The sequence below is a fragment of the Chiloscyllium plagiosum genome, unplaced genomic scaffold (genome assembly GCF_037043375.1).
Source record: "Chiloscyllium plagiosum isolate Xiang-an unplaced genomic scaffold, Cpla_swu_hap1 HiC_scaffold_6, whole genome shotgun sequence".
Taxonomy (NCBI): Eukaryota; Metazoa; Chordata; class Chondrichthyes; order Orectolobiformes; family Hemiscylliidae; genus Chiloscyllium; species Chiloscyllium plagiosum.
In genome coordinates, this window is record NW_028270144.1 from 127,906,737 (window position 1) to 127,919,980 (window position 13,244).

General features: G+C 57.4%; 1 protein-coding gene across 8 annotated transcripts in view; it reads right to left on the reverse strand.

Annotated features, from left to right (window-relative positions):
- Nucleotides 1-13,244, reverse strand: part of arap1 (ArfGAP with RhoGAP domain, ankyrin repeat and PH domain 1) — a 209,758-nt gene that overhangs the window by 28,845 nt on the left and 167,669 nt on the right. For all 8 annotated transcript variants that reach the window (XR_015757500.1, XM_087988447.1, XM_087988448.1 and 5 more), the window contains 3 exons: nucleotides 11,391-11,459; nucleotides 10,887-11,004; nucleotides 1,805-1,918 (listed from right to left, as the gene is read on the reverse strand). Coding sequence is in view for 7 of the 8 variants with exons in the window: in XM_087988447.1 (XP_087844573.1) it covers nucleotides 1,805-1,918; nucleotides 10,887-11,004; nucleotides 11,391-11,459 (301 nt within the window). In the remaining variant the exon portion in view is untranslated. The remainder of the gene's footprint in view (nucleotides 1-1,804; nucleotides 1,919-10,886; nucleotides 11,005-11,390; nucleotides 11,460-13,244) is intronic.

Below are 13,244 nucleotides of genomic sequence, written 5' to 3' on the forward strand. Positions count from 1 at the left end.
CCCAGGCCCCAGCTCCCTCTCCCCAGGCCCCATTCCCATTCCCCAGGCCCCAGCTCCCTCTCCCCAGGCCCCAGCTCCCTCTCCCCAGGCCCCATTCCCACTCCCCTCTCCCTCTTCCCAGGCCCCAGCTACCTCTCCCCAGGCCCCAGCTCCCTCTCCACAGGCCCCAGCTCCCTCTCCACAGGCCCCAGCTCCCTCTCCACAGGCCCCAGGCCTCAGCTCCCTCTCCCAAGACCACATTCCCACTCACCAGGCCCCAGGCCCCAGGCCCCATTCCCACTCCCCTCGCCCCAGGCCCCAGCACACACCTCCCCAGGCCCCATTCCAACTCCCCAGGCCCCAGCTCCCTCTCCCCAGGCCCCAGTCCCACTCCCCAGGCCCCAGCTCCCTCTCCCCAGGCCCCAGCTCCCACTCCCCAGGCCCCAGCTCCCGCTCCCCAGGCCCCAGCTCCCGCTCCCCAGGCCACAGGCCCTAGGCCCCATTCCCACTCCCCTCTCCACAGGCCCCAGCTCCCTCTCCCCAGGCCCCGGCTCCCATTACCCAGGCCTCAGCTCCCTCTCCCCAGGCCCCAGCTCCCTCTCCCCAGGCCCCAGCTCCCTCTCCCCAGGCCCCAGCTCCCTCTCCCCAGGCCCCAGCTCCCTCTCCCCAGGCCCCAGCTCCCGCTCCCCAGGCCCCAGCTCCCGCTCCCCAGGCCCCAGCTCCCGCTCCCCAGGCCCAAGCTCCCGCTCCCCAGGCCCAAGCTCCCGCTCCCCAGGCCCAAGCTCCCGCTCCCCAGGCCCAAGCTCCCGCTCCCCAGGCCCAAGCTCCCGCTCCCCAGGCCCCAGCTCCCGCTCCCCAGGCCCCAGCTCCCGCTCCCCAGGCCCCAGCTCCCGCTCCCCAGGCCCCAGCTCCCATTCCCCAGGCCCCAGCTCCCATTCCCCAGGCCCCAGCTCCCATTCCCCAGCTCCCATTCCCCAGGCCCCAGCTCCCATTCCCCAGGCCCCAGCTCCCATTCCCCAGGCCCTAGCTCCCAGCTCCCTCTCCTCAGGCCCCAGCTCCCATTCCCCAGGCCCCAGCTCCCACTCCCCAGGCCCCAGCTCCCACTCCCCAGGCCCCAGCTCCCACTCCCCTCTCCCCAGGCCCCAGCTCCCGCTCCCCAGGCCCCAGCTCCCGCTCCCCAGGCCCCAGTTCCCGCTCCCCAGGCCCCAGGCCCCATTCCCACTCCCCTCTCCACAGGCCTCAGCTCCCTCTCCCCAGGCCTTAGCTCCCAGCTCCCTCTCCCCAGGCCCTAGCTCCCAGCTCCCTCTCCCCAGGCCCCAGCTCCCAGCACCCTCTCCCCAGGCCCCAGCTCCCAGCTCCCTCTCCTCAGGCCCTAGCTCCCTCTCCCCAGGCCCTAGCTCCCAGCTCCCTCTCCCCAGGCCCTAGCTCCCAGCTCCCTCTCCTCAGGCCCTAGCTCCCTCTCCCCAGGCCCCAGCTCCCTCTCCCCAGGCCCCAGCTCCCTCTCCCCAGGCCCCAGCTCCCTCTCCCCAGGCCCCAGCTCCCTCTCCCCAGGCCCCAGCTCCCAGCTCCCTCTCCCCAGGCCCTAGCTCCCAGCTCCCTCTCCTCAGGCCCTAGCTCCCTCTCCCCAGGCCCCAGCTCCCTCTCCCCAGGCCCCAGCTCCCTCTCCCCAGGCCCCAGCTCCCTCTCCCCAGGCCCCAGCTCCCTCTCCCCAGGCCCTAGCTCCCAGCTCCCTCTCCCCAGGCCGGTGTATGGGCAGTGACTGTCCCCCAGCCTCCTCCCTCATGCTGAGACCCGGTGGTCAGGTCACTGCAGGTGGAGCACATACCCAGATACATCAACATGTTCTCAATGGCCATGTTCTTCTTCACCACCAGGTAACTGTCAGTGCCCAGCGAGTGTAGGATGGGTAAAACCTTCTCAGTGTAATGTAGTGGTCGTTCTGAAACAGAAACGGACATTGTTAAAACCCAGGAATTAATGTATCAAACTAACGGGCACAGCATAGCAACATCACAGTGCTGGTAACACAAAAACAGGCCATTTGGCCCATCTATTCCATGCTGCTGTTTCGGCTCCACTGTAGCCTTCTCCCACTTTCCCTCACTTTCACCCCCCCCCCCAATAGCGTAACCTTCGATTCCTTTCTCCCTGGGGTCCCTCAAGCCCCTCTCAGTTAGAGACAACGTTCCACCCTCTCTCCCAATAGGAGTTGGGAGGTCACGTTGCAGCTGTACAGGATGTTGGTTAAGCCACTGTTGGAATATTGCGTGCAATTCTGGTCTCCTTCCTATCGGAAGGAAGTTGTGAAACTTGAAAGGGTTCAGAAAGGAATTACAAGCTGTTGCTATGGTTGGAGGATTTGAGCTATAGGGAGAGGCTGAACAGGCTGGGGCTGTTTTCCTGGAGTGTCGGAGGTTGAGGGGTGACCCTATAGAGGTTTACAAAATTATGAGGGACATGGATAGGATAAATAGACAAAGTCTTTTCTCTGGGGTCGGGGAGTCCAGAACACAAGGGCATAGGTTTAGGGTGAGAGGGGAAAGATATAAAAGAGACCTAAGGGGCAACTTTTTCACACAGAGGGTGGTACGTGTATGGAATGAGCTGCCAGAGGATGTGGTGGAGGCTGGTACCATTACAACATTTAAGAGGCATCTGGATGGGTATATGAATAGGAAGGGTTTAGAACATAGAACATAGAAGAATACAGCGCAGTACAGGCCCTTCGGCCCTCGATGTTGCGCCGATCCAAGCCCACCTAACCTAACTAGCCCACTATCCTCCATATACCTATCCAATGCCCGCTTAAATGCCCATAATGAGGGAGAGTCCACCACTGCTACTGGCAGGGCATTCCATGAACTCACGACTCGCTGAGTAAAGAACCTACCCCTAACATCTGTCCTATATCTACCCCCCCTTAATTTAAAGCTATGCCCCCTTGTAATACCCGACTCCATACGCGGGAAAAGGTTCACACTGTCAACCCTATTTAACCCCCTAATCATCTTGTACACCTCAATCAAGTCACCCCTAAACCTTCTTTTCTCTAATGAAAACAACCCCAAGTGCCTCAGCCTTTCCTCATACAATCTTCCTACCATACCAGGCAACATCCTGGTAAACCTCCTCTGCACCCGTTCCAATGCCTCCACATCCTTCCTATAGTATGGCGACCAAAACTGCACACAATATTCCAGATGCGGCCGCACCAGAGTTTTATACAACTGCATCATGACCTCAGGACTCCGCAACTCAATTCCTCTACCAATAAAAGCCAGTACGCCATATGCCTTCTTCACCGCACTATTTACCTGGGTGGCAACTTTCAAAGATCTGTGTACATGGACACCAAGATCCCTCTGCTCATCCACACTACCAAGTATCCGACCATTAGCCCAGTACCCCATCTTTTTGTTATTCTTACCAAAGTGAATCACCTCACACTTAGCTACATTGAACTCCATTTGCCACCTTTCTGCCCAGCTCTGCAGCTTCTCTATATCCCGCTGTAACCTGCCACATCCTTCCTCACTGTCTACAACTCCTCCGACTTTCGTATCATCCGCAAACTTGCTCACCCAACCTTCTAACCCCTCTTCCAGGTCATTTATAAAAATGACAAACAGCAATGGTCCCAAAACAGATCCTTGCGGAACACCGCTAGTGACGGCACTCCATGAAGAAACTTTGCCATCAACTACTACCCTCTGTCTTCTTCCAGCCAGCCAACTCCTAATCCAAACCTCCAACTCACCCTCAATGCCATACCTCCGTATTTTTTGCAGTAGTCTACCATGGGGAACCTTATCAAACGCCTTACTAAAATCCATATACACCACATCTACCGCTTTCCCCTCGTCCACCTCCTTAGTCACCTTCTCAAAGAATTCAATAAGGTTTGTGAGGCACGACAGTGAGGAAGGATGTGGCAGGTTACAGCGGGATATAGATAAGCTGCAGAACTGGGCAGAAAGGTGGCAAATGGAGTTCAATGTAGCTAAGTGTGAGGTGATTCACTTTGGTAAGAGTAATAAAAAGATGGGGTACTGGGCTAATGGTCGGATACTTGGTTTGGAGGGATATGGGGCGGTGCTGGCAGGTGGGACTAGATTGAGTTGGGATATCTGGTCAGTATGGATGGGTTGGACCGAAGGGTCTGTTTCCGTGCTGTACATCTCTATGACTCAGTGACACGTGACCTCAGTGAACGACAGAGCAGCCAATGACGGGGCTGGATTGTTTGTCAGTGCCACGTTCCCATGGCCGAATGAGAAACATTTGTCCTGTCCTGTGGCCAACCACATGAGGAGACAGGTGACAACCCCCCACCCCCACCATTCACCCCCGGCTTTGTGGGGGGCAATTCCCGGGCACTGACCTCCCAGCCCGAGATTCCAACACCCGCCTCTTCCAGACGGCACCATTCCCCCGAAAATCCTCGACTCCCTGACTGACAGGCGTCTCTCCACATCGCCCCTTCACTTCCAAAGGCACCCAAGCCCTCTGGAAATCGACAATACCCCTCATCTCTGACCTGGGAGGGCGACCCCCTAACTGTAAAACAGCGCCCCCTGGTCCTGGGCTGACCCACAAGAGGAAACATCCCTCCCACATCCTCCACATCCAGACTGTTCTGGGTCAGACACACTCCAATCTGGCCCCCCCCACCCTCTCTGAACCCCACCTGAAACACTGGGCAAAGAAATCCCACTCCCTCCAGATATCAATTGGAAAACAGCTCCAATATATTTAAAATCCTCCCGGAAACAAGGAGTCCAAACCCGCTCACAAAGGCCTCTCTGACTGAAGCGTATGGGAAAGGCAACTTTTGGGAGGCGATTAATCCAGAGATCCGGTTCATGTTCCGGGGACCCAGGTCCGAATCCTACCACAGCGGACGGTGGAATTTTAATTCAATAAAAAAAACTGGAATTAAGAGTCTGTTGCCGATTGTTATAAAAACCCATCGGAAGCAGCAATCCTCACAGAATGCAGAGCAACATCAATGGGCCTGACTCATCGCTGCATTCGGAGAGGGGCGATAAATACAAGCCTGGCCACAAACACCCTCATCCCATCACAGAATAAAAACAACACTCCTATTCCCTCCTGGAAGAAAGGGCAGCAACCTATTAATAGATGGTACCCCTCGATTCACAATTACTGTCTCTCAATACTGCAATCTGTCTGTTCCTCGGAAATTCAAAGCCGTTCTCAGTTTCTCACTCTTCCAGACTCAGTGACCAGTTTCACATCATACTCCATCCCCCTCAGCACTGACCCTCCGACAGTGCGGCACTCCCTCAGCACTGACCCTCCGACAGTGCGGCGCTCCCTCAGCGCTGACCCTCCGGCAGTGCGGCACTCCCTCAGCACTGACCCTCCGACAGTGCCCACTCCCTCAGCACTGACCCTCCGACAGTGCGGCACTCCCTCAGCACTGACCCTCCGACAGTGCCCACTCCCTCAGCACTGACCCTCCGACAGTGCGGCACTCCCTCAGCACTGACCCTCCGACAGTGCCCACTCCCTCAGCACTGACTCTCCGACAGTGCGGCTCTCCCTCAGCACTGACCCTCCGGCAGTGCGGCACTCCCTCAGCACTGACCCTCTGACAGTGCGGCACTCCCTCAGCACTGACCCTCCGACAGTGCGGCACTCCCTCAGCACTGACCCTCTGACAGTGCAGCACTCCCTCAGCACTGACCCTCTGACAGTGCGGCTCTCCCTCAGCACTGACCCTCCGACAGTGCGGCACTCCCTCAGCACTGACCCTCTGACAGTGCGGCTCTCCCTCAGCACTGACCCTCTGACAGTGCGGCACTCCCTCAGCACTGACCCTCTGACAGTGCGGCACTCCCTCAGCACTGACCCTCTGACAGTGCGGCACTCCCTCAGCACTGACCCTCCGACAGCACGGCACTCCCTCAGCACTGACCCTCCGACAGCATGGCACTCCCTCAGCACTGACCCTCCGACAGCATGGCACTCCCTCAGCACTGACCCTCTGACAGTGCCCACTCCCTCAGCACTGACCCTCTGACAGTGCAGCTCTCCCTCAGCACTGACCCTCCCACAGTGCGGCACCCCCTCAGCACTGACCCTCTGACAGTGCGGCACTCCCTCAGCACCGAACCTCCGACAGTGCGGCACTCCCTCAGCACCGAACCTCCGACAGTGCGGCACTGCCTCAGCACTGACCCTCCGACAGTGCGGCACTCCCTCAGCACTGACCCTCCGACAGTGCGGCACTCCCTCAGCACTGACCCTGCGACAGTGCGGCACTCCCTCAGCACTGACCCTGCGACAGTGCGGCACTCCCTCAGCACTGACCCTGCGACAGTGCGGCACTCCCTCAGCACTGACCCTCCGACAGTGCGGCACACCCTCAGCCCTGACCCTCCGACAGTGTGGCGCTTCCTCAGCACTGACCTTCCGACAGTGCGGCGCCCCCTCAGCACTGACCCTCCGACAGTGCGGCGGTCCCTCAGCACTGACCCTCCGACAGTGCAGCACTCCCTCAGCACTGACCCTCCGACAGTGCGGCACTCCCTCAGCACCGACCCTCTGACAGTGCGGCGCTCCCTCAGCACTGACCCTCTGACAGTGCGGCGCTCCCTCAGCACTGACCCTCTGACTGTGCGGCACTCCCTCAGCACTGACCCTCTGACAGTGCGGCACCCCCTCAGCACTGACCCTCCGACAGTGCGGCACTCCCTCAGCGCTGACCTTCCGACAGTGCGGCACTCCCTCAGCACTGACCCTCCGACAGTGCGGCACTCCCTCAGCGCTGACCCTCCGACAGTGCGGCACTCCCTCAGCACTGACCCTCCGACAGTGCGGCGCGCCCTCAGCACTGACCCTCCCACAGTGCAGCCCTCCCTCAGCACTGACCCTCCGACAGTGCGACACTCCCTCACACTGACCCTCCCACAGTGCAGCCCTCCCTCAGCACTGACCCTCCGACAGTGCAGCCCTCCCTCAGCACTGACCCTCCCACAGTGCAGCCCTCCCTCAGCACTGACCCTCCGACAGTGCGGCGCCCCCTCAGCACTGACCCCCCGACAGAGCGGCGCTCCCTCAGCACTGACCCTCTGACAGTGCCCACTCCCTCAGCACTGACCCTCCGACAGAGCGGCACTCCCTCAGCACTGACCTTCCGACAGTGCGGCACCCCCTCAGCACTGACCCTCTGACAGTGCGGCACTCCCTCAGCACTGACCTTCCGAAAGTGCGGCGCCCCCTCAGCACTGACCCTCCGACAGAGCGGCGCTCCCTCAGCACTGACCCTCTGACAGTGCCCACTCCCTCAGCACTGACCCTCTGACAGTGCGGCACTCCCTCAGCACTGACCCTCCGACTGTGCGGCACTCCCTCAGCACTGACCCTCCGACTGTGCGGCACTCCCTCAGCACTGACCCTCCGACTGTGCGGCACTCCCTCAGCACTGACCCTCCGACAGTGCGGCACTCCCTCAGCACTGACCTTCCGACAGTGCGGCGCCCCCTCAGCACTGACCCTCCGACAGTGCGGCACTCCCTCAGCACTGACCCTCCGACTGTGCGGCACTCCCTCAGCACTGACCTTCCGACAGTGCGGCGCCCCCTCAGCACTGACCCTCCGACAGTGCGGCACTCCCTCAGCACTGACCTTCCGACAGTGCGGCACTCCCTCAGCACTGACCTTCCGACAGTGCGGCACCCCCTCAGCACTGACCCTCCGACAGTGCGGCACTCCCTCAGCGCTGACCCTCCGACAGTGCGGCACTCCCTCAGCGCTGACCTTCCGACAGTGCGGCACTCCCTCAGCGCTGACCCTCCGACAGTGCGGCGCGCCCTCAGCACTGACCCTCCCACAGTGCAGCCCTCCCTCAGCACTGACCCTCCGACAGTGCGACACTCCCTCACACTGACCCTCCCACAGTGCAGCCCTCCCTCAGCACTGACCCTCCCACACTGCAGCCCTCCCTCAGCACTGACCCTCCGACAGTGCGGCACTCCCTCAGCACTGACCCTCCAACAGTGCGGCGCCCCTTCAGCACTGACCCTCCGGCAGTGCAGCACTCCCTCAGCACTGACCCTCCGACAGTGCGGCACTCCCTCAGCACTGACCCTCCAACAGTGCGGCGCCCCTTCAGCACTGACCCTCCGGCAGTGCAGCATTCCCTCAGCGCTGACCCTCCGGCAGTGCAGCACTCCCTCAGCAGTGTCTGTCCTGTGTTTTCCTGCTGTTGGATTCCCATTGTCTATTGTTAAATCCACATCTTTATTCTTAAATATCTGCGTGCAGTCAGTCCCTCACGATCTCTGTTATCGATTCCAGCCTGACCCACATGCTCAGAAGCCCCTCAGCCTCTCTGAATCCCCTGAGCTCTGAGTGTTCCTGCAATCCCAGTCTCTAACACAAGCCCTAGAGTCAGGGCTGCACCAGTGACTGCTCACTCCCGGAACCTCTTCCTGAGCTCTGACTGCACACAGCTGCACAACTGCTCATTTTTCTCAATGAACTCCTGTTACACAGACACATCGTGCTCACTGGCTGCCCGAACCCTGAACTCTGTTCCATATCCCCAGCTCCCTTGGTGTTCTCCTTCTCTGTCTCAGCCTGCACTGGGTGATGGTGACACACTCAGTCTGTCCTCAATAGTGGTACACCACTGCCCTCAGGTGGGCTGCACTGGTACTGAATAATGCTGTCCTGGTATTGCAGTGACTGGGTGGTCATGTTACTGGACTAGGAACCGTGAAGGTTCAAAAGGAAATCTGCCAACCTTACCCTGCCTGGCCTCCACGTGACTCCAGACCCACAGCAATGTGGTTAACTCTGAAATGACAGAGTGAGGCACTCAGTTCAGGGGCAGGTAGGGATGGGAAACATTTGTCAGTGATGCCCCTGCATTCACGAATGAGCAGCTCTGGTACTATCTATGCAGGGTGCAAGGGTCCCTCCACCTGCAACGTAACTCTGATTTCTCTCCTCAGATGCTGCCGGACCTACTGAGCTTTTCCAGCAATTTCCGTTTTTGTTTCTGATTTAAAGCATTCTGTTCTTTCGGTTTTTATTGAGGTGATTAAGTGTTACCCACTTCCGCTAAACTGCACGGCCCACATGGGGTGGCACGGTGGCACAGTGGCTAGCACTGCTGCCTCACAGCACCAGGGACCCAGGTTCGATTCCAGCCTCGGGCGTCTGTCTGTGTGGAGTTTGCACATTTTCCCCGTGTCTGCGTGGGTTTCCTCCCACAGTCCAAAAATGTGCAGGTCAGGTGAAGTGGCCAAGGGAAATTGCCCCATAGTGTTCAGCGATACAGCATATACCTGACCAGCCCTGACAGACCGGCTCCTCAGATTATCCACATTCAGGAGCTGGGGAGACAGCATGGGAGAGGACAGACTAATGGGAAGGGCATTTTTAAAACAGAAAGTGTTCCCAAGACTTTTTAAAACACAGAGAGCTTGAATCATCCAAGATTCATTGGATAGAGTCATAGAGTCACAGAGATGTACAGCACAGAAACAGACCCTTCGGTCCAACCTGTCCATGCCAACCAGATATCCCAACCTATTCTAGTCCCACCTGCCAGCACCCGGCCCATATCCCTCCAAACCCTTCCTATTCATATACCTATCCAAATACCTTTTAAATGTTGCAATTGTACCAGCCTCCACCACATCCTCTGGCAGCTCATTCCATACACGTACCACCCTCTGTGTGAAAACGTTGCCCCTGAGGTCTCTTTTATATCTTTCCCCTCTCACCGTAAACCTATGCCCTCTAGTTCTAGACTCCCCCACCCCAGGGAAAAGACTTTGTCTATTTATCCTAACCATGCCCCTCATGATTTTATAATAGTGACAATTTAGAGGCCAGTCTGCCCATTTAGTGTGTGCTTTCCATCTAACCATCCACTTTAGCCCCATAACCCTCCACACTGTCCACCTTCAAATAACAGTCAGAGAGCAGTGTTCCCTCTACCCCGCACAGCAACAGGTAACATCATAGACAGTACACCCCAGACCCTAACCCCCCGAGGGACCCTCCCTCCCCCCACACCCTCAGACTGTACACCCCAGACCCTAACCCCTCGAGTGACCCTCCCTCCCCCCACACCCTCAGACAGTACACCCCAGACCCTAACCCCCCGAGGGACCCTCCCTCTCCCCCCACACCCTCAGACGGTACACCCCAGACCTAACCCCCCGAGGGACCCTCCCCCTCCCCCACACCCTCAGACAGTACACCCCAGACCCTAACCCCTCGAGTGACCCTCCCTCCCCCACACCCTCAGACAGTACACCCCAGACCCTAACCCCCCGAGGGACCCTCCCCCTCCCCCACACCCTCAGACAGTACACCCCAGACCCTAACCCCTCGAGTGACCCTCCCTCCCCCACACCCTCAGACAGTACACCCCAGACCCTAACCCCTCGAGCGACCCTCCCTCCCCCACACCCTCAGACGGTACACCCCAGACCCTAACCCCTCGAGCGACCCTCCCTCCCCCACACCCTCAGACGGTACACCCCAGACCCTAACCCCTCGAGTGACCCTCCCTCCCCCACACCCTCAGACGGTACACCCCAGACCCTAACAGTACACCCCAGACCCTAACCCCTCACTGTGTTGCCTGTTGGTAAATTACATTCCACCTCCATTCTCTTGCTCTCAAATCTTCTACCAAAAGGGACAGACCCTCCCTATCGCTTCTGCCTGGACCCCTCGTGATTTTGAAGCCCATGATCAAATCTTCTCTCCATGAAGACAGCAGCCCTGACCACTCCAACCCATCTCTGGGGTCTCCCAGGGGGCAATGTGTGCATCAGTTGAGGGAGGGGCATACAGAGAGTTTCAGAGATAGAGGAGGGGTGGGGAGGGGTGGGGTTAAGCGAAGGGTTGGAACTGACCCATCTCGTCCCTCTCGATCACCTCGAAGCAGCACCAGTTGTCCTTCTCCTTGGTAATGAGTTTCCGCAGGTACAGGATCTCCTCAGTCAGCTCCTGGGCTGTCATTGCAGCAGGAACCTGGGGTGTGGGGGACGAGGAGAGAGTTAGGGAGCACAGGAGGTCTGTATATACATGCGCGCGCCCACCCACACACACACCCACACACGAACACACACACACACACACACACCCACACGCGCACACACCCACACGCGCACACACGCGCGCACACACACAGACACATACACACACACAGACACATACACACACAGACACACAGACACACACAGACACACACAGACACACACAGACACACACAGACACACACAGACACACACACACACACGTGCACGCGCGCGCACACACACACAGACACATACACACACACAGACACATACACACACACACACAGACACACACACACACAGCAGACCAACAAAGGGAATTGTTTCTTCCCTACCTACCTTCAAGCTCAGCTCACACTCTGGTTTCTTCTCCTCCAAATACACCGTGCAGATGAAGTCTCCCGCGTTCTACAGAGGAGAGAGCACAGCCAGATGTTAACATGCTCCACAACCTTTCAGAGTCCAACCCTACCCTCTCATTCTGACCCAACAGGAACAGGTCTTTGTCCAATTACATGCCCATTTGTCTGTGAGTCAGCAACACAGACTAGGACAGGGTTCCCTGAGCATCCCTCATGGCCCCAGATGGAGATGCTGACATAAGTGTCCAACGTCTCTGGGCATTGTCATCCAGAACCCCAGGCTAATGTCCTGGGGACACGAGTTCAAATCTCACCGGAGCAGACAGTGAAATCTAAATACAATAATTTTTAAAAATCTGGAATTTAAAAGGTGTCTTATCGATGACCGTGTCAACATTGGCAAATGTTGGAAAAGCCCATCTGGGTCACTAATGTGCTTTAGGGAAGGAAATCTGCCATCCTTACCTGGTCTGGCCTACATGTGACTCCAGACCCATGGCAATGTGATTGACAGCTAACTGCCCCCTGGGCAATTAGGGACAGACAATAAACGCTGGCCCAGCTAGTGACACCCACATTCCCTCATCAAATTAAAAAAAAAACAAGCAGGAGTAGGCCATTCAGCCCCTCAAGCCAGTTCCAACATTGCTTATGTTACAAATTCATGGTGACTCAGTGGTTAGCACTGCAGCCTCACAGCGCCGGGGGCCTGGGTTCGATTCCACCCTCGGGCGACTGTCTGTGTGGAGTTTGCACATTCTCCCCCGTGTTTGCACGGGTTTCCTCCCACAGTCCAAAGGTGTGCAGGTTATGGTGGACTGGCCCATAGTGTTCAGGGAATCGAGTACAGAAATTGGGAAGTTATGTTGTGGTTGTACAGGACGTTGGTGAGGTCGCACTTGGGAGTATTGTTCAATTTTGGTCACCTTGTTACAGGAAGGATGTTTTTAAACTGGAAAGACTGCACAAGAAATTTACAATGATATTGCCAGGGCTCAACAGTCTGAGTTATAGGGAGAGGTTGGACTTTGGTCTTTAGAGCGTAGGAGACTGAGGGGGGATCTTATAGAGGTGTATAAGATCATAAGAGGCACGGATAGGGTGAGCGCACTCAGGCTTTTCCCCAGGGTTGGGGAATCAAGGACTAGAGAGCATCAGGCAAAGGTTAGAGGGGAAAGAATAAAAGGGAACCTGAGGGGCAACTTTTTTTTACTCAGAGGGTGGGTTGCACATGGGATGAGCTGCCAGAAGTGGTTGAGGTGGGTACATTAACAACATTTAAAGGGAATTTGGACAATCACCTGGGTAGAAAGAGATGAGTCAAGTGCAGGGAAATGGGGTTTGGGCTGGAAGGGCCTGTCTCTGTGCAATAGGAATCTCTGACCCAATGCGATATCTTTAATCTGAGAGTTGTTTCTTTCTAAACGGATCCCATTTTTACTAGACCATGGGCTGCTCTGTTATCACAGAGAGAGAGAGAGAGAGAGAGAGAGAGAGAGAGAGAGAGAGAGAGAGAGAGAGAGAACTGCTGAGGGTTTAACCTGAGGGTCACAGTGCCTCAGGCGAGGGGAGAGATTGAGGAGCAGACTCCGTCCTGGTAACCTCAGCCAGTGCGGGGAATTGAACCCACACTGTTAGCATCACACTGCCTCATAAACCAGCTGACCAGCCAACTGAGCTAAAGCAATGCCAACAGCGTGGGTTCGATTCCTGCATCAGCTGAGGTTACCAGGAAGGACTCTCCTTCTCAATCTCTCCCCTCACTTGAGGCACTGTCACCCTCACGTTAAACCTCCACCAATCTCTCTCTCTCTCGCTGTAATGAGAGAGT